The sequence below is a fragment of the Falco biarmicus genome, chromosome Z (assembly GCF_023638135.1).
Source record: "Falco biarmicus isolate bFalBia1 chromosome Z, bFalBia1.pri, whole genome shotgun sequence".
NCBI lineage: Eukaryota > Metazoa > Chordata > Aves > Falconiformes > Falconidae > Falco > Falco biarmicus.
In genome coordinates, this window is record NC_079311.1 from 35,371,053 (window position 1) to 35,391,622 (window position 20,570).

General features: G+C 37.2%; 1 protein-coding gene across 1 annotated transcript in view; it reads right to left on the reverse strand.

Annotated features, from left to right (window-relative positions):
• Positions 1 to 20,570, reverse strand: part of FBN2 (fibrillin 2) — a 178,831-nt gene that overhangs the window by 48,541 nt on the left and 109,720 nt on the right. The window contains exons 21-32 of the mRNA XM_056325609.1: positions 19,927 to 20,064; positions 18,623 to 18,673; positions 18,022 to 18,147; positions 14,894 to 15,121; positions 12,294 to 12,419; positions 9,836 to 9,964; positions 7,630 to 7,755; positions 6,794 to 6,919; positions 5,857 to 5,979; positions 5,606 to 5,731; positions 1,521 to 1,646; positions 384 to 506 (exon numbers count right to left, since the gene is read on the reverse strand). Of these exons, the coding sequence (XP_056181584.1) occupies positions 384 to 506; positions 1,521 to 1,646; positions 5,606 to 5,731; positions 5,857 to 5,979; positions 6,794 to 6,919; positions 7,630 to 7,755; positions 9,836 to 9,964; positions 12,294 to 12,419; positions 14,894 to 15,121; positions 18,022 to 18,147; positions 18,623 to 18,673; positions 19,927 to 20,064 (1,548 nt within the window). The remainder of the gene's footprint in view (positions 1 to 383; positions 507 to 1,520; positions 1,647 to 5,605; positions 5,732 to 5,856; positions 5,980 to 6,793; positions 6,920 to 7,629; positions 7,756 to 9,835; positions 9,965 to 12,293; positions 12,420 to 14,893; positions 15,122 to 18,021; positions 18,148 to 18,622; positions 18,674 to 19,926; positions 20,065 to 20,570) is intronic.

Consider the following 20,570-nt stretch of genomic DNA (forward strand, 5'->3'; position numbering starts at 1 on the left):
CATTAAAAAAAAATGGTACTAAGTAACAGAAATAATAATCTTACTGGCAGGAAATCAAAATTCAATTTTATTTTTGACTTATTCTTATTTTGCACATTCTAGCATTTTTATGTAAACTTTGTGAAATAGAGTTAATACAGGAAAATATTACACAGAAAAGCTACTGAGATAAAACCAGGTTTTTTCTCAGAAAACCAAACCCCTGAAACATACAAATCTTGCATGCCCATCAATCCACAGAGTGCAGCAAATTGAAGAGCAATACTTGGTTTCTAAATGAGTAATCAAACAGTCACATTACATGCTTTCGTTAAAAAAAAAAAAAAGGCAAAAAAAAAAACCCCAAAGAAAAAAGAGAAAATATTTATTTTCTGTATACTTACCAATACATTTAATGCCGTTTCCAACCCATCCTTCTCTGCAGCTACATTTAAAACTTCCTGGTACATTGACACATGAGGCATGCATGTCACAGTTGTGAGCACCTATTTCACACTCATCCACATCTACAAGCACAAAAACCCAACCTATTAGTATTTACAGCAGAAGCAATGGAATATTACAAATTATTTTCCTTTTACATATTGCTTATTTCCACTGTGCAGGCTTGCAGTCCTTTAAAAAACAAATGTTCACGACTACAGAATAATTCAAGCAAGTTACTTTTATACATTAATAAAAATAGTAACAATTGTGTTTTCATTTTGTTCTTTGTTTGCAAACATGGCAAAATTAATTTTCTTTCCTACAACTGCTTTTTAGTTTGAAATTAAAGCCATTTATTTTTACATGTATAAAAATGGGATGAGATCTTTGGGTGCATAGGCATGTTTCAGCTATAAAGATGATTAGTCCAAGATTTTAGTAATTCTAGAACAAATTCCTAAAGGCCAAATTCTAGGAGAAATTCTCTCAACTTCTGCAAAAGAATAATTTTGGATGAATTAAGCTTCCTGAACGCAGTGGACCCACCTTGCAGAAGACAAGGTACTGCTTTACTATCACAAGAACTCGTAAAGTTTGAAACTGACTGACTATAACTCTTTAAAATTCATTAGCATGGGTTAAAAGGTGACATATACTTTCCTCTTTACATCATCACATTCTTTCATTCTTTCCTTTTACTTTTTTTTTTTTCTTTTGTCATGCTCTTAGATGATGGGGGCATTTCCTGCAGTTTTAGTTGACAGATTAGTGCATACTTTAAATATGTATGACAAATGGGTACCGATTAATACAGCTGCAGCTGTGCCCTCCCAAGCTATGTTAGTAATACAGATATTCCCCCCATCTATACTGATAAAAGCCTTGCCTTTAAAATTACAGTTATGTAAGGTGCCTCTCATATCACATTGATACTGGTCAAGGAATGTACCTTTTCAAACTCTGGATACATGCTGACAAACATAAAATACTTACTCTTATATTCTCACCTGTGTGTGAACACATGCATTCATTTTACCTGAAAGCCAACCAAGCTATATGCACACCATGACATATACGCTGGAAATTTGCTTTACCTGTGCATCCAGTGGTTCCTTTCTTGACTGAATATCCTAACTGACAGTGACAAATGAAGGAACCTTTAGTGTTTTCACACTCCCCAAACATACAGATGTTGGAATTCAAATCACATTCATTCACATCTGTAGAGTGCAGATAAATTCATTATTAGTTGAGCAATACTGTCATTTAACAGGTCTTTTTGGAATATTTTAATTCAGGGGAAAATATCAGCAGCACGGTCCACCAGTAAAATGTGGCATTTATTAATCTTCATCATAATGTATTTCAGCTATTCCATTCTGTATTCTTTTAATTCCCTAAAAACAGGTCAGGATGAATGTGTAGTCCAAGCACCACAGCATTTTTTAATTTGTTTAGAATGCTGATTATTGGAATCTGAAGTCACCTACTTACAAGAATCATTTTAAAGCACTTTAAAAAACATGTTCTTGATCATAATATAGCTATAATTTTCTTCCAAAGAAGAATTTATACAGTAAATTGATTGCTTTTCCAGTACTGATATTACCTACAGTTTCAATCTGCACATTTTCATCACTATTTAAAATTGAATAATGATCTGTACAAGTATGTCAATACCTCTGAGTAGCATTTTTCAAAATTATAAAAAATAATAAATTCAATCAGTTTTTTTAATAGAATTCAACTTAGGAAAGACAATCAATCCTATGAAACACATTCTTTCATTCTTTCCTTTTACTTATGAAAGAACAAAACTTGTATAAGGACAAACTAAAATTGGGGACCTTTCAAGCAGGTAACTGAGGAGTTTCTGAGTTTCTGTTCTCAATCATAATGCTGGGGGGTCATATGGCCCAACAACTTTTCAAATACCTTGTCAATATTCCCATTTGTCCCTTGAAATTATATTACCTAACAGTACTACACTATCACTTTAAAGAAAGTCACTGTACTGTGGACAAAAAAGCATTTCTGTTATTTGTAGCTGTCCTTTTGAGTGAAGTAAGATGTCATGTAATGCAGCCAAAGCAGAGGCCTGCATCACATATAAATTAAAAGTGTATTAATTGGGATGTAATTAATATTAGCTTGCCTTAAACCCCAATATAAGCATGCTGAAACAGTGTAACTAGCAATAGCATGTAAGTTTTATTTAATACTGTGACAGCACAGACAGACAGTTTTGCATAAAGATGTGATCAAGGAGACTGCCAAAAGAACAAAGAAAGATGGGTGTATCTGCATGCAGGACACATCAAAGTCATAGAAGTTGCCAGACACAGGACAATATAAGTGCAAGTGACTGCAGGTAGGGAAGAAAACCTTACAGGCACACCAGGAGAATGGCAAGACAAGAAAACAAGATAAGCCCTACAAGCAGCAGAAGGGACCCTTGATTTTGTGAGGAAGGCAATAGCAAAAAAATACAAGCATGAAAGACTGAAGAAGAAAAAAGAAGAAAGACAGACCCACTTCAGTTCCAGCTTTCCTTGTAGGCAAGTGCCCAAGTAATCAAGTACCACCTTGACCTTTGTGACTAAGCAACACCAAGGGCCGGAAGCCAGTCAATGCATACAACCCGTAACAGCTCTATGGTATTGTATACTTGCATATAATCCAGAATGCAATTGTTAAAAAATGACAGTTTTGTATATGCAGTGATAACGATCAATATTGCATAAGAACTGATTAGCAAATGTGTTGTTATTAAATGAGTTTAGTAAAATTTAGTTTTTCATTTTAATGCAGGGCTGATTCTGTCAGTCTTCTAAATACTCTCATTACAGCAACCTTTATTTATCTGGTATGTTCAGTTGTCACACTATGAGGCAAAGGAAAGCTGCCATGCTTTAAGACTCCTCAGTTGCAGGAGCTGCAGACTTAACTTTCTAGTTCTGCTTGCTGAGAAACACCCGGAACATAAGAATTGACCTGCTTCTCCCAAAATCTCACTGGAAAAGCCTGAACTATGATCCACGTCAAACAGGGAACCACAAGCAAACTTCAAATTCCTTTGCTGAGCAGCTCATGGCTATGAGTAGCTCTGGCACAGCCTTCCATTTAGGTTTTGGAGAATGCCTATGGATCACTGGCAGCTTTTTAGTATAGACCTTCATCTATCACTCTGTTATGCCATTAGAAAATGGGTAGCTAGGAAATAATATTTACTAATGATCTCAAGTGTGTATGTGTGTGTGGTGGGGTGAATTCCTTGCTGACAAGAAACAAAATGAAAGAAGCTGAAAGAATCTTCAAGACATTTCAAGAGAGGAAGAAAAACCAAAATGCCTACCACAGCTGAGACTAAGTAGGAATGAAAGAAGAGGTCAATAACCATTGTCCTAATGGTGTTGCTGAAAGCCAATTTGGGAGAGGGCAGAGAGCAGAGACATTAAGAGGAAGCCTTCAAGAAGAAATGCTTCCAGAAGTTAGAGCTATCTCTGGCAAAACAAAGGCACAAAGCCGCCATAAAGTTAACATTCAAGAAGTCAGGCTGCAGGTGGAGCTGGGAAAGACACTTGCAGAAAGAACAAGTGATAAGCCACAACCAGAAAAGTTTTCCCACAATCATATAAAAGTCACAAGACGAAACAGGACATCAGGACTGTAGATGTGCTCTTGTGCCAGATTCTTTCCCCAGACACCTCAACAATGTGACTTCTCAGCACTTGCTGCCTTGATGCAGACTGAAGTCTCAAGCAAGAGGTAAGTTTGCTACTGATGTTGCCTTGTTTTTCCCAATTTCATTGAGCATTGCATACATGATAAAAATTTTTCATTAGTAAGAAAACGTCTGTTAAAGAATAATGTACTCGAACTGTGTTTTAAACTCTTATACTGCATGCTAAATCTTGAATATAGGCTTTCAACTATAATACAAGCCTTTAACATTATTCCAGAATTTACCTCATCTGAAAGCTACACAGCTGATTGTTAAAGATCTGGTTATAAAACATAATCTTATTATGAGTTAAACATATGTCAGCTTTTTGACTTTATTCAAATAGCTCCAATTTTACACCAGTTAAACAGCAAGATCATCTAATTTAACATACTGTCAAACAAATACAACATATTGAAAATACTTCTGCTGAAAATAAACCCCCAGGTACTTTTTTGAAAGTAGTGTTAGCTCCTGTAAGGAACTGCAGTTAACCCAGAGGCTTTTGGACAAAGTGGATAATGCTGTTAGTAAGGAAAGCAATTACATACATGGCAGAAATTCACACTTTCTCACTGTACGTTTCTAACCTTAATATCAGATACTGTTTCCCTAGAGAAGAACATTCAAGAGCAGTTGTGTATAAAATGAACAGAAGTATTCTGATTTTACAGCTACTAATGTGGCTAGTAAGAAAAAAAATTTGAAAAGATCAGTTCTAAACTTTCAAGTTGGTTGTGCAAACATGGGGTATGTGAAAACAAGAATCTGGAATAACATCAAAGTGATGGTGAAAAGAAAATCTTCAGTTCAACTCTAACTATGGAATAAAGGAGACAAAACCAGCTCAGGACAGCTTTGCTCAGGATTACTTACAACTAGTTCCTTGTCTATGTGAGTGTGCACACATATAAATTGAAGGTTTGTTTTACAGATGCCCACAAAATATAAAAAGATGAAGATAAACCCCACCTTAAACTATGTAATGTATGGAACTTTATATTAAATGTAAAAGATAAGAACTTCATATAAACACCAAGATAGATAAAACAGATTAGGTTAGTTTGAGGAGATACTTTCATTTTAATTTCCTTTATAAATCACTTATGATAACGTCGTGTAGTTGAGGGAATAAACAAAAACATTTATAAGAAACAGAAGAAAATTCTGGGTGACTCAAATTCTCTCTTCTCTATAGAGTTGCTTGAGAGGAATCATATTACAATTAAATCACTCTTATTTTTGGAAGTATGTGATTTGATTCATCTTTATGGAGTTTTCAAATTTTTTTCTACCTTTCCTGACATGTACAGTGATAAACAAGAAAGATCTACAGATTACTTTTTTTAGTAATTTATTTTCAATACCCACTTTCAAGGATTCAGCAGAACATCCTAAAACATCAGCTGCAGAATTTTTAGACTTACGTTGAATTTGGTGCATACAGCTACCTACCAATACAAGTTTTCATGTCCATAGAAGCCATAAATCCATCATAACAGAGACAGCGATATTCCCCTGGAATATTAGTACATTGCCCACCATCACAGATATCTTGATTGTTTTCACATTCATCAATATCTGGGGGGGGGTGGAAAAGAGGCAGATAATAATTCTATCACTCAGGTATGGATTGGCTAAAAGAACACCATGTTCATATTGTCTGAAAGGTACAATGCAGGAACTTTTAAGATACTAAAACCAACCTGCACATGTCCTGACATCTGGCATTAGAGCATAGCCGTCACTGCAGCTGCATTCATAGCTGCCTTCTGAGTTAGTGCAGTGGGTGTCACAGCCTCCATTCATTATGATACATTCATCAATATCTGAAGAAGCAAAATTATTAGTACTAAGTTTACTTTTATAAGGAAAAGTCATCTTCTCTTGCCGTTTTACTTAGGAGATGAAACATATTATAATTGATATGATTCTGTATTTTTATACTCACTCTACTGTCTCTCATTTATATTTTGTTCAACTTTTTTCTCTTTCAACTGCATTTGCATTTGTGGGAGCAAGTGGCTACTTTTAATTGTTGCTTTTGTTCACATGTATTACTAGAGATGTAAAGCAAAATGCAAAACACAATATGTGGAAAGGAAATAAAGAAAAGCCCTCAGAAACTTAGGTTTCATTAAAGCTTGAAATGTAGCCGAAATCAGTATTTTTGCACAAAATAAACAAACCCAAGAAATAAAGCAAGTCTCAATCCTCTGTTCTCCTTACCAATGTGATGAGAACTACATAATTCAGTATTACTATAGTGAAGGGTTTAAAACATGTATACAATAAGGAGAAAAAGTGAAAAGAGAAATTATGAATACATGGGACTGTTTTCACTTGATCAAGATATCAAGCAATATTTTCTGGTTGTTAGCTCAAACCTCTGATTTTAAAGTAGCAATAAGAATAGTTTTTATCAAAGTATTCCGCAGAGTTCAGTACAGCAACTGTATTTTTAAATCTTCTTTATATATCTAAGGTAAAAGAAGGGTCCATGATAGTTCATGACATGCCTAATAGCAGATGAGAAGATGGCCCTGGTCAGTTTCAAAAGGGAAGTATAAGATTAAATAAAAAGAGAGACAAAACAATATATGCTGAAGCACAAATACATAGGTGAAGGTATACAATACTTGCCTATGCAGCCTTGTCTGTCAGGTGTGGCCTGGTACCCAGAGTTACAGGAACACTGGTATGTTCCAATCATGTTCACACACTTGCCATGTCTGCAGAGATTGTCACTTAACGAGCACTCATTTACATCTGGGAAAGAATCATTAATACTTGTTATTCAGAATAGCAGACTCTTAACTGATGAAACGCCAGGGAAAGAGGGTGAAGGCAATATTTTAAACTGGTGGTGTCCAAGCTCTTTTGGTTTATTTCTTATTCCTAGCACATTCCAGTTCAGGGTATGGAGACCTGAACAGTATGTTTAAGCCACTGTCCAAAGGTTTATCTTCTTTGTTTCTGGTCTGTGAACGTTAACTGCACAGTCTGCTGGTTTAAACTAACTTGTGAAGCAACTATGCAGCAAACACAGAAATCAAAGAGATAATATACATTATGGGGTTTTTTTCACCATTTTGGCAAATTATGTGCAAAAAGAAGAGCTGCATTTCAGTAAGGGACAATACTTTCTTGTGACTATAGGAATGAAGTTCACTTTGTGCTTCCATGTATTTTAACTTTAAAGTTGCCACCATGAGTGGTACAGTCCTTTGAGTTGCTAAATAAACCATAAAAGGCCTGGTAAAATACTCATCTTTGAAGTCAACAGTGTAAAGGGCACTAGAGATTTTATGAGAATATGTTACAAGGTTTTAATTTGAAGGTACTCATATAAAGGAGGAGTATGAACTTGTAGAAGATATTCTTAAGACCCCACCCTTGCCAGAGATAAGAATTTTTTGTAGCACAGATGACCACTGTTCTTAGAAAGCTGAAGACTACTATTCTGAGTTGAAACTCACCTATGCATTCCTCACGTGATGGTGACAGGTCATGTCCCAAAGGACAATCACACTGAAAACTCCCCACGGTGTTCACACATGTGCCACCTCTACACAGCAGAGGGTTGCGCTCACATTCATCAATATCTGTGAAGAAACCATAATAAATAAACATAAAATCATTACTAAGGAGCAACAAAGAAAAAAGCAATTCTGAGTATCTGTAAGTGACAAAATCTGGAGGACAGGAGTAAAAGGCTTGTTTCATCGAAGCATTGCTGCTCCTTTCCGCATACTATACATTATTAACTCTAAAAATGGGTATTTTTCCCCTTAAGAAAACCAGAAATTCATCATTCAAAATTAAGTATTCTAGCAGACACAGCATACAGCTTGCTTGGATGGTTGCCATTCAGAACAATGTATTAATGTGATAACATTTTCAGAAAAGTGCTTCTTAATGCAACCAGACACGCATTTATGTATGCATTGGCATTGAAATTGTTGTCTGTGGATGCCATTAACAGGGATGTGTGTGTAAACTTTTAACTAAATAGCTATTCGGTTTGATGACTCCTGTGTGTGTTGTGTGGCTGAGAAATATGCTTGCTACAGCTTGCAACGGCAAACAGTATTTGACTCACGGACTTGATAAAACCAGCTAATACTGTAGATGTGTATGAAAAGAAATATGGCCAAAAGATATTCAGGACTGCAGGATGTACTCACACTTTTGGACTCCAAGGAGCCATTATGGCTACCTATCCTTGGAACTACAGACTTCTCTTCAGCTAGGCAGACTCCTTTTATTTTTCATTAGCCCGAGAATTTAGCCAAGATACCATGCAGTTGTGAAAGTTTTTCAAATGAGGGGAGAAATTGCCTGATAGAATCCAACATCTCTTTTTGCTTGGACAGTCACTGAAGTTTCAAAATGAACATTATGCCCTTCCTTTCTTAGTTCCTGCAAAGGCCCTCAGGAAGTCATTTCTCTTCTTAGCTCCACACTCTCTGCTTATTTATGTGACATTTTGCTTCCCTGGCTCTGGCTTATGGATAAGTATCTCCACCATACAGTACTGATTCTCTGCATTTGTACTCTGTCTCTCATGGAGTCTATTCAGCTTCTACAATTTGGCTTATTATGTTCACCTGTGATTTAGAAGATATTTTTGCTGACTTTGGGAGTCTAAAATCATCACAACCTGCAGGAAATTCAGTAAAGATGACAGGAATCTTGCAAGGCCTCCTGGCACACAGAGGCATAGCACCACTTATTTGAGTTCAATTACAAGCACAAAAGCTCCTGACAAAACTCAAACACAAAAAGGAAGTATAAAATAGGCAAAAGCAGGGACAGGTGATGCAGGAGAAATACAGAGGCACTGGCTGCAGGGAGGGGGTTACAAAAGCCAAAGCCACCAGGAGTTGATCCTGGCAAAGGGATGTGAAGGGTATAACAGCAGCAGAAAAAAAAGAAAGGGGTGGGTGGGTGGGAATGGGGGAAAGGAACTGCTGACAAAGGCCATGAAAAAGACCCATGAGTGCTGAGAGGAAGCTGGCCAATGTAGTTTCAAAGCCATTCCTAACCAACTTTGAAAGATCATGGAAATCAGGGAAGGACCTACAGGGTGGGAGGATAGGAAATGTCAAACCAATCTTCAAGAAGGGCAAGAAGAAGGACCCATTCAGCCTCATCAAGATGAAAATCTCTGACTTTTAATTTTCATTATATATTTCATGAAGTATTCCACAATACTAACTCAAGATTTTTTAAGGTGGCTAGTAACTTTTGATGTCTCCATATCTATTCTTAGCCAGATTAAAGAGATGTGATTTTTCAGGAAATGGTCTCAGAACTTCTTGAATCCTAGAAAAATCACAGAAAAGTGAATCGTACTACTTTTGAAACTCCAGCCTTCCATTCCTAACTTTACCAAATGTTTGGATACCTCATTACCCATTTTTAAACTACATGAATTAATAGTTGCTGCCATTGGAAAATATCTATACAGAAATGTGTAAATAATTAGGAAAATGAACAAGTAAAGCTATATGCATAGTTCAGTTACCTGTCCTATAAATTGTATATCTGTCTCATTTGTGCAAGAAGTCACCATAACTACACATATGAAGTCTTCAGTGGAGCAGAGCTGGTATAGTAGAGCATATAGTCAGGCTTTATACAGTAAATGGACAGACTCCAGGTCATCCTGGCAACACTTACCCATACAGTTCTTCATCATCATAAATCCACTTTCGTAACCATCAAAGCACTCACACTCAAAGCTTCCAGGAGTGTTGACGCAAGTACCACTTCCACATAAGTCTGGGGAGATCCGGCACTCATCAATGTCTATTTTATAGTAATGGAGAGGTAGAAAAATCAAATAGAGTTTAAGTTTATCTGGCTTTTCACTGAAGTGAACACTTGGTCATTATAAATTATAATTATAAATTTATAAATAATTATAAAATTATAAATTAACTCTACAGAAAAAATATATAGTATACATATCAACAGAGAAAAAAGAAATTAATATTTAAAGGAATATCTGATTAGGTGAAACAGTGTGTGAAAGATTTATGATGCAATGCCTTCAGAGCTCTCAACTATAAACTATGTAACAAGTAGGCTTCCACTAAGTGTAATTTAAAGTTAGATTTCTAAGGAAATTACTAACTGTAACAAATTCTGAATTGTTATTATTACAGAGGTACCAACTGACTCTGTGACTACAGGGCCATTAATATTAAATTGCTTATTATGAAGACATTTATCCAGTAAAGCATTATAAGCTTACATGTACTCCTTCAATTAAGAATTAAAGTAGCTCCTTTGAAAGCTAGTTTTACAGTTCACTGGTTATCTTATTAGTTAAGTTTGAATGAAACTTACTTTGAAATCTATAGCAGGTTTGTAGAAGGTAAAAGAAGAAGGAAGAGCTCTTTGTAAGACACGCTGGTAGTAAGGCAGGAAACTAAAGAGGAATTTGTAATATGAATATGATCCAGTGAAACAGGTCAGTGTTGAAGGAGAAGGCTGGAAAGAAGAACTGGATAGCCTATTATTTACTAACTCCTTACATCTTTCCAGACTTCTCTCTTCATTACTCTACTGCCCATCCAGTGGTTTTTGGGGTGAACTAGGGTTCAGTGTTTCATGTTCTCCATTATGCCATCTACTTTCTTCATTCACTACTGTATCGTTAATTTTTACATATTAAAAAAACATGAAGTCTTTACAGGCAATAAAAGTAACAGAATATTTGAACCAATGAAGACATTTGTCCAGGATAGGGCATAGGATTGATTCTGTCATCCAAGAAGTCAAAGGAGCAAGGAATCAGAGAAAAGCATCAACACGTTTGCAGTAAGTTGGTGAGGTGAGCCGTAGACTCATTTGTGTAAGTGGTAAATACAGGCTTAACTAAAGAAACTACTAAAGATTTAAAACAGTTCTTTTTTCACCACATGCAAGAGGCTCTTCCGGCTCTGTGTCAGCCCCTATGGCCAGTTTTCTGCTGGGTGGTAATAGTTGCATCCTCACACGCAGTTGTGTGGAGAGTGGGCCTTGGATCTTACAGGGTAACTGGTCCCCGCCATGCTTTATAAAATATTTTGTTGCTGATTTAGAACAAAAAAAAATCTTCCACTTAATAAAACTTAGTGCTCTACAGCTGCTCAGTGGAACATTTTCATCAGAACAAACTTTCAATAAAAAAGTAGAACCAAAAGAATCTTTTGCAGAGAGAAGTTTTCTGACCTATTCTTGTTAGTTTAGAAATAAAGTTTTTTAAATGCATTTCTCATCAGTGCAATCACTATAAAAACAAGGAAATTACCAGTTAGGGCAACATTAACATCCAGACCAACTTCAGTTAACGTGCCTTACCACCCACACTTCCTATTACTCAGACTCACTCATAGACGCCTCTGTGGTATAACAAAACCTCCTTCATTTTCAGCACAAAGCCACCCACAATGCAGGCATCCAGGTTCCCATAACCAGAAAACTATCAAGTTTATCTTCTGTTTCAGTTTTTCCAGGAAGTAAATAACAAAATATTAAACGTCTAAACTAAGTGCAGGTTTCTTCTTGAGTTAACATTGCACTGATGTCAGAATTGCAGAGGTGCTTCTTTGTGTGCTTGGCCATCTAACTGAAAATTACTTTGCAGTGTAGTGTCTAAGTTAATTTGGTAATGCAATGACCAGAGAGTAAGGAATGTAAAATAAGCTAATCTGTTGGTTAAAACATTGAACTTGTCTTCAATTGATGTTTCAGGTTGTATTGATAGAACATAATCTGAACATCTTTAACACCAATTTAAAAAAATCCTAATGTACATGTGCAAGAAGAGTGTTACATTTATTAAATAATAACTTTTCGAAAGAGAAGAAGAAGCCATTCTGTCCAAAGATTAAGCTCAGAAACTAGAGGAAATGAATGACAGTAAGTTTCCAGATCACCAAGGTAAGCAACAAGTGCAAGTTACTTTAAAATGCCTCAGGGACGTGGTAGAGTCCCCATCACTGGACGCTTTCAAGATGGACAGGGTGCTAGACAATCTTATCAAGGCTTCCTTTCCCACAAAAGGTTAGAGCAGATGACCTTTTGAGCTCCCTTTCCACCTGGACTATTCCATGATTCTAGGAAAAACTGGTGAAAAAGCAAGACTTACCTGTACAGTTTCTTTCCTCCATATCTAAAGTAAACCCATTGTTACACCTACATTTGAAACTTCCAACTGTGTTTCTGCATTTACCATTCATGCACATACCAGGGAACACTTTACATTCATTGATATCTATGAAATAAAAACAAAAGAGCATTCATAAGCATAAGTATATAATTAACATGAATTTCCTGTTCCTCCTTACCGGTTGTAATTGGGCATAAAAGGCAGGGTTTGGGTTGCAGGGGACTGGAGAGACAGCTTCCTGCACAGGTTAGGAGAATGGAAAAATGAAATCGAGGAGGCAAGCAGGAGGGGACGTTGTTGGAGACATGACTAGAGATGCACTCTTGGAAGTCAGAGCTCCATGTTCAAGAAGGAACCCTTGAGGGCCAGCCACCCCTGGAAGATCTATGTCAGGGCAGGGACACCCCTGAGGGCCTGCAGCCTGTGGAAGACCCACGCCAGGACGGGGACATGGCTGAGGGACTGTGGACCCAAGCAGGGGCAGGAACATCCTGAGGGACAGCAGCCCATGGAGGATGCATGCTGGGGCTGAGACACTCCTGCTGGGGTAGACAGATCCCTAAAGGACCATGACCTGTGGGTAATCCATGCTGGGGCACGGTCACCATCCAGGGACTACAGTACGAGTGACCTGCACTGGGGCTGGGGCACCTTGATGGAACGTGGGCTGTGGACAACCCATGCTGGAGCAGGAACATCTCTGAAGGAATCTGTCCCATGGAGAAGCCCATTCCAGGGCACAGGAAATTAGTAACAAGCAAGGAGCAATGAAAGACTAAGCAACAAGGGGTGACAGAGAAACCATTGCTGCCAGCTGCCTCATCCATGAACTAGGGAAGCTGGACACTGGGAAGGGTGGAGGAAAGGTGCTGTGCTGAAGCTGAGCCTGGGGCAGGGGAGAAAAGATGTCTCCCTATCTGTTGAATTGTTTATGCTTTCTTTGCTTCTTCATACCCAAACCAGTAATTATAAGTTATGTTAATCAGCAATCAACCAAATTCAGTGGAATTTCCCAAATTCAGACTCTTTAGTCCATGATGCCAATATGTGTATTGTGCTCTGTTTTGCTTTCTAACAGTATGAATATTTATGGTATTCCTGAGCCAGCCTGTAAAAGATGTAACTATTACCTGGTTGCCTGTTTGTTTGTTTGCTTGTTTTAATTGAGATTGACAGAGTGACGTCTGGAGCTCATTTTAGAAAAGGGTAATTCTCTTTTTGCTGAGTATCTAATGAAACGTTTCCTCTCTTCTAATGTGTTTTGCTAGACAGCAAGCAGCGTAACACAGGCTGTTAATCTTGCACAGGACCAATAAAGGTTTTTCATGTGTCAGTCTCTCCATATGCACCCCTGCCCCTAGCATTTACCAACCTGAATGAGATTTTCTTACGCTCTATGATTTACTGGATGAATGTCCTTATCCAAGATTCATCTTTGATGAAACAAACTTCCATCTCCTATGTATTAGTGTGAATGGAAGAAAAGTGTGGTCCAAATACAAAAGCAGAAACAAGAAGCAAAACCTTACAAAAATCTTGGGGTGGACAAGGTTATATTATTACTAAATAACTAAGATTTTATTACTCCTAATTTAATAAATATAAATAAAATTAAACAATTGTATTATTATAATTAAATTCCTATTTTTTTTGGTAAATTATCACCGAACATTGAGAGCTTTGCCTGAGAATAGTAATTCCTAAAAATCAGAACTTGTTTATGGTGAAGCAGAGGTCCAATCCATTAAAGTTTTCTCAAGCTACTCAATATATTTCAAGACAAATGCTTCAGAATATGTAATTTAAAAATCATTAAAATAATAAAATATTTCTGGATCACCTCAGCTTCTGCACACAGAAATTTAGGTTTTCTTCTGATATACCAGTCACTTAAAATATTTTAGATCTGGTTTCTTAACATTTCCCAGCATCCTCAGTTAGTTGATGGTGGTTTGTTTTGGTTTCTTTGGGTTTTTTTATTCCTCTACAGGAGGTGAAGCTAGTAAAAATTGCACAAAAGGCTTTTATTTACTTCCTTATCACTGCAACTTCTCATTATCATTGCCCTCGTAATTTTAATGCAAGAGACACCCTTCCCTTTTAATCACTTATTAATTCTGCAAACAATAGAAAGAATGCATTCTTCTTCAGTCTCTCTTTCTGAGAACCCTGGTCAAATTTTAGTATATTTTACCTTTACATCTTAACTTCCTGACCTTATGGAAATTCACCTGACTCTCAGTTCACTCTTTGCAAAGCACTACCTTTAAAAAAGGTGCTCCTTTTCTGTTATTCTCACCATTTAGAGCTCCCTTTCCTTCAGTCCTGTCATAGCCATTTCTTTTTTCTCCTCAGCAAATTCAGACTTTGCACATTTTCCTTCTAGGTCCCCACAACAATCTTGAGCACCATGCAAACAAATCTTCCCACCTGGAAGGTCAGCTCTTTCAGAAAAACATCTTTGTAACTTCTCTCATCTCAAGCATGTAACAAACACAGACACAAATCCTGGCATTGTTTTAGAACGTTCACCCAGATGCACCTATAATTAACTTTTAAATCCAAGAATGAGCCCTTACCTTTATAAAATGGCCTGCCAGTTAGAATATCTCCCCTGTTGGAAAACCCAGGACCTCTGGGGCACAGAGCCTCATATTCCTTCGTGCCAGGCTTGGGACACTCCTCGCAGTCGGAGCCCCAGGCAGCACCCACAGCACAGCAGCAGGCATCCATACGGAACTTGCCAGGCACAGACTGAATGCACTCATCTTCATCCCATTTCAGGTAGCATTGCTCCATGCGAATGTCTGCTCATTTTACAAAAACAAATAGGCATTTTACCCTCTGCTAAAGTTTTCTGTTTTTCAGAAGCACCTATTTCTAAGGCACGAGTATGGGTGACACTCAGTTTCTGGAAGACTGATTTCTCCTCAAGACTCTACACTTGTGCACAATGCTTAACCATTTGAAGTTGCTAATATTGCATTATACTTAAGTTTCTGGATCTCTGTTGTACCACATAAAAGCAGAAGCATTTCTTTTGTTGTCTTCCAATATCAAAATACACGACAACTCTGACATAACGCTGCTTTTTAGGTTTCTATGTGTATTTGATAGGACAGACACATGCATTTCCTTACTGCATCCACTATTCTCATTTACAAATTGACCTGCATTCATGGCAAAAAAACCCCAACAAAACCCATCTATGTTTGTATTATTAAATTAGTTTAATAATACAAGGAATACAGAAAAAAATTCTTGCTAGCCAACATTAGGCTTACTTTAATACCAGTTAACAGGAGAAAACAATATGGTTACCAGAAAAAATAATTATTATACTCAAGGGTCCCATTTGCAAAAAAGCAGGTCATCCAAAATATAGATCAACCAAGTATGCAGGCAAAATCTGTACTTGTGTAGCCAACTGGCAGAAGTACCACACACTGGTCTGTACATGTAAGAAATCAGCTTTGCTTTATCTCACATACAGTAAAAAATAACAACAAAAAACCATTTGAAAGCATCAGTATATTTGACACTTTTCACGTATTTGCATTTCACTAATGAAAAAGTTTAAATTTTTTATTAAAAAATTAGTATTAATTAAAACACAAAATTGTATAAAATTTAGGATTTTAAGCCTCTTCATGCTAATTTCTACAACATAGGAGCATTTCTATTCCCAAATTCCAAAAATCTGGCAAATAATACCAATAATAGCAAATGGACAGTAAAAACTATGGCAGTACGAGATAAGATGTCCATGATACTCCACAGAAAAATTTATTGGTAGCTTAATGTTCTCCAGGAAAATAGAGTTATTTTCATTGTGTAAGGAAGGTCACAAGGACACATCATGTTTCACATGATATACTGGACTGGAAGTTAGGCTTTAACAAACTTAACAGAACGCTTAAATGCTTAGCACAAAAAGCTTTGGAGAAGATGCAAAATCTAAAAATAACCCAGATGAGTTGATGAACTGTTTTCCATACAAGCCCTCCGAAGTTGTGCAGACTTATAAATTTCCCTATGCACATCTGAAGTTAAACAGTTTAGAAGCAAGTATAAGAAATGGAAATCGTTCAAAGAATACTCATGGTTTCCTGTAAACTATTCCACATCAAGATAATATTTATTTTCATTTCCAGAAGTTCAGCAAACATACTGCTAAAAAGTATTTGTGTGCACTAAAATAACTGTAGTGGCTTTCAGAAATACATTTAATGTATTTCAGAAAAACATTACGTAGTGCAAAGTGCTTGTATAGCATAGGAGAAGACAAGTATCTTGTAATAGAAAAGGTCGTTTTCTCATTAAAATAAGAAAAGGCAACATGGTTTTGAGAGTAAAGGAATCCTGTGTCTTGCTTGAAAATGGCTTTTTTGTTCCAACTTTTCATTATATCTATCAACCACATTTAAATTCACACCTGTCCACATCAAATTTGTCATTGAGAAGTAATACAGGGCTGATGGCTACAGATGCCAGTGAGTGGTGACAGACTTACTGTTTGTGGGGGTTGGGGGATGGCGGAATACCAAGTAAAACGTAACATGCAAAACTGCATAAGATACACATAATCATAATGGATATGTGCGTCCCAGCAGACTTAGTTGTGAATTGTTCCTTTTTTTTCTGAGACTTTGATACTGATTATATACATGTGCTTAATTTCAAAATTCTGCTTATTTTAAAAAATATTTCTAGAATTACACTCATCTAAAAACCCCATAGCCTGGTAACTGTTTGTAACAGCTATTGGTAAGGCATAATGCAATTAAAGCAAAAGTATTTGCTTAAATTTCAATCTGCTTGAGGAAAGCAAACACTGTTGAAATAAAAAAAAATAAAGGTTTAGAGTGCAAAAATCTGAAGCAAGGGCTGACAATATTTTCCTTCTGCTGCAGTGTTTTCTTAAAAGAAATCAATGCTGTCAGTAATCGTATTCTTACAGTCCTTAGAACTCGTAAGAAAAATTAATATGGATTCCAGAAACTATTCTAAACACCCAGTATTCTGACTTCATCTTTTTTTCATCTCTGATCATTGATTTCTAAAGATGGATATTAGTCCTCCTACAGGATACTTCTGTTTTCTTGCACTTACACTGGGGCTCAGTATGTTTTCTATCTGAAGTCTTTCCTAGAGAAATAAATGTCTTTTCATGGACATCATGTTTTGTCAGCAGAAGATACCAACCCGTACAACAAAGATGAGGTCTTATTTTTAACTACACTTGTTTTGATCACTCTCAGGGAGACTAATTTGCACCAGCATATTCATGCTACAAGGTAGCATCTGAGTTTCATGAAAAGCCCAGACAGCAATACAGAAGAGCACTGCACACACTCCATTACAAGCTGCTGGCTGACCAGCTGACTGCTCAACACCTAGCTCCCAGTGAGCCGGACATCTGTGCTCATGAACGGGAGCCAGAGCAAGTGCAGCACTCCAGTAAAGCCTATTGATTGCACTATGGGCAAAGCAAGTCTTAGCACAAGCATTCACATTGCCCCAGGGAATTAACAGCTCTTCCCTGAACTGGCATAGGTGCTTGGTATCTAAGCAGGCATAAACTAAAACATATGCTTAACAAACTGAATTCAGAAACAAACGAAATGTACTTTCACATGCCTTTGCGAATAATTTTGGACAAGTGTTGACAGAGCCAAAAAGCTGGAACAGTTGAGGGCACTCTTACCTAAACACACTCGCCCTGTTCCATCCAGTGTCAGTCCTTCAGGGCACTCGCAGTGGAATGAGCCTCTGCTGTTAACACACCGCCCGTTGGGACAAACCCCCGGGAAAACATCACATTCATTTACATCTGTTGGGGAAATGGAGAGTTGACTGACATACTACCTGTAAGGAGACAGCTACAGCTTTACTGAGAATTTAAGCTACATGAAAGAGAGAGGCTTTCATCCATACTGCGTTAGGGTGTGAACACTGTTCTGAAAAAGCATGTGGCCAATCTCAAGGGACTCTTGCAAGATCCTCAAGTCATAGGGCACTAAGATGCCACATTCTTGTCTCTAAGACAAGATGATGCACATGGCTGAAAGAAAGGAAAAACTAAAGGGATTAAATGTATTTTGAAGGAACAGTTCCATTCTTTTTGTATCATTTTGCAGTTCTCCAATAGCATAACAAAAAACCTTCCCAACAGTCAGTAACTGTTTTTGAAGGTGTTCATCTAAGCTCAATATTATTATCTTGATAAAACCAACAACATAATAAATTCCCTTTAATTTCATTTTCAAAGGAAAAAAAGTGACATCTTGAGTAAGAAGAAACTTCACCTTCACAGGTAACACCCTTCACTCTTGCAAATCCTCTTGAGCAAGCTGTGTCTGGAATTAAGCCAGAAAGATACGTCACTGCTTTAGAATGACAGAAATATAGGAGTAAATAGTTTAAAAAATAAATGTATCTTTGGAATTCTCTAATAATTTGACTGTGTAAGGTGGTGAGTGCTCTAGCCTCAAATCAAGAAAAGTACTGACTCATACATGTTAATTATATGAATAGTTGAGGAAGTTAAATCTTAGACAATTACTTTCTCATGTGCTTTCCTTAATAGAGACCAGAATGTTTAGCATCTAAACATATCAATCTCTGCACTCAGATGCAGCTGAAAGATAAATTTCCTGTAGAGATGCCTGAAGATTTAAAGCTTTAGTGATGCCAGTTATCACTAAAAGTTTTTTTTTTTTCCACTGCAGCTTAATAAAGGATCTGAGCAATGACGTTAGTTTAGGATATGCATTGAAAATGTAACATGATGACGTGACGTGAAAGCTTGCTGAAATTTAACTAGTTAGAGAATAGCAAATTAAATAGCCAAATGGACCCAGTTTGAGCTAATTAACTCTCTAGATTTCTAGATTGAACAGGTTTTTTATTAGTTTTACCAGTCTAATGTGACCATGCTGCTTAATGGAGTCCAAAGTAGTATCTTTGATGCTTCACTGCACAGTTAAGAGCCATTTTGGATGATTTTTGCACCATATTTGTTAGATGGGATACATGTGCCGACAATTATCGTTCCAATTAAAAATGAAAGGCTAAAATGTCCTGACACTGGTTCAGCTGCAACTTTATGGGGAGAATGTGGCACAGCATGTTTTCCACAAACTAGAGCACACAGTTAGTATTCCTGCTTCTAACTTCTAGACTTGTAATCTAACTTCAGCCCTGTAATCTAATAGTAGTACTATTCTGCAATCAATAACTATACACAAGCTATGAGTTAAAAAATGGCTGGAAAAAGTGTTAACAGCCTGCAACATAAAAAGCCTTCCAGACTTTTACAGGTATTTCACTTTATTATTGCAGTCCTTACTTCCCTATCTCAATGCACACTCCATGTGGAGATGAAATATGTAATTATTGAAAGATTTATATACACGTTATTTCCTGGTAGCTTCCAACATTATTAGAATGACCTCTGATGTTGGTGATTACACGTGATACTAAATAAGACAACTTCATTTCATAGTTTTCTGCGTTGTCTGCTTGTTTGTTTTCTATATAGAAAATGACGAGAATCTGTCTAGTGGTACTTCCTCTCTTCTCCCAAAAGATGCAGGATATGACGGCATACCCAATTCACATCGCTCACATGGGCTGCCCCAAGCTGCTCCTAAGGTAGCACAGCACTCAGATTTCAGTGTAGCACCATTGATGTTGACTTCACAGCGACTGTCTTGGACGTTAAGCCAGCAAGTCCCCTTCAGGCTATCTGCAGTGGAATAGAAAACAACATGAAACTGTCACAGCAAAAACAGCCAGCATGCAATGTTCATGCCACCAAGTAGAAAGCGTGCCAAGGGAGTGCAGGCTCTCTTTTAGAAGAAAACTTTCTATCAGAGTCATTTTGTACACGTTTTAGCTCAGAAGTGGTGGAAAGGAATAGCACTGTCACTAAAAGTGAGCAACAGCACACTGCTTGCGGCATTTTATAGTCCAGGTCCGACAGCTAGCAGTGGTCCTCCAGATACTACAGTGGATTTCTTTATTTACTTTATCTAGTGACTGATCAGTCTAAAATACACATTACAACAAAAGCAGAGGTTGTGATCTCTGGGTCATAGAATCATTTAGGTTGGAACCGACCTTTGAGATCAAGTCCAACCGTTAACCTAACACTGCCAAGTCCATCACTAAACCACGCCCCTAAGCACCCACATCTACATGTTTTTTAAATACCTCCAGGGACAGTGATTCCACCTCTTCCCTGGGCAGCCT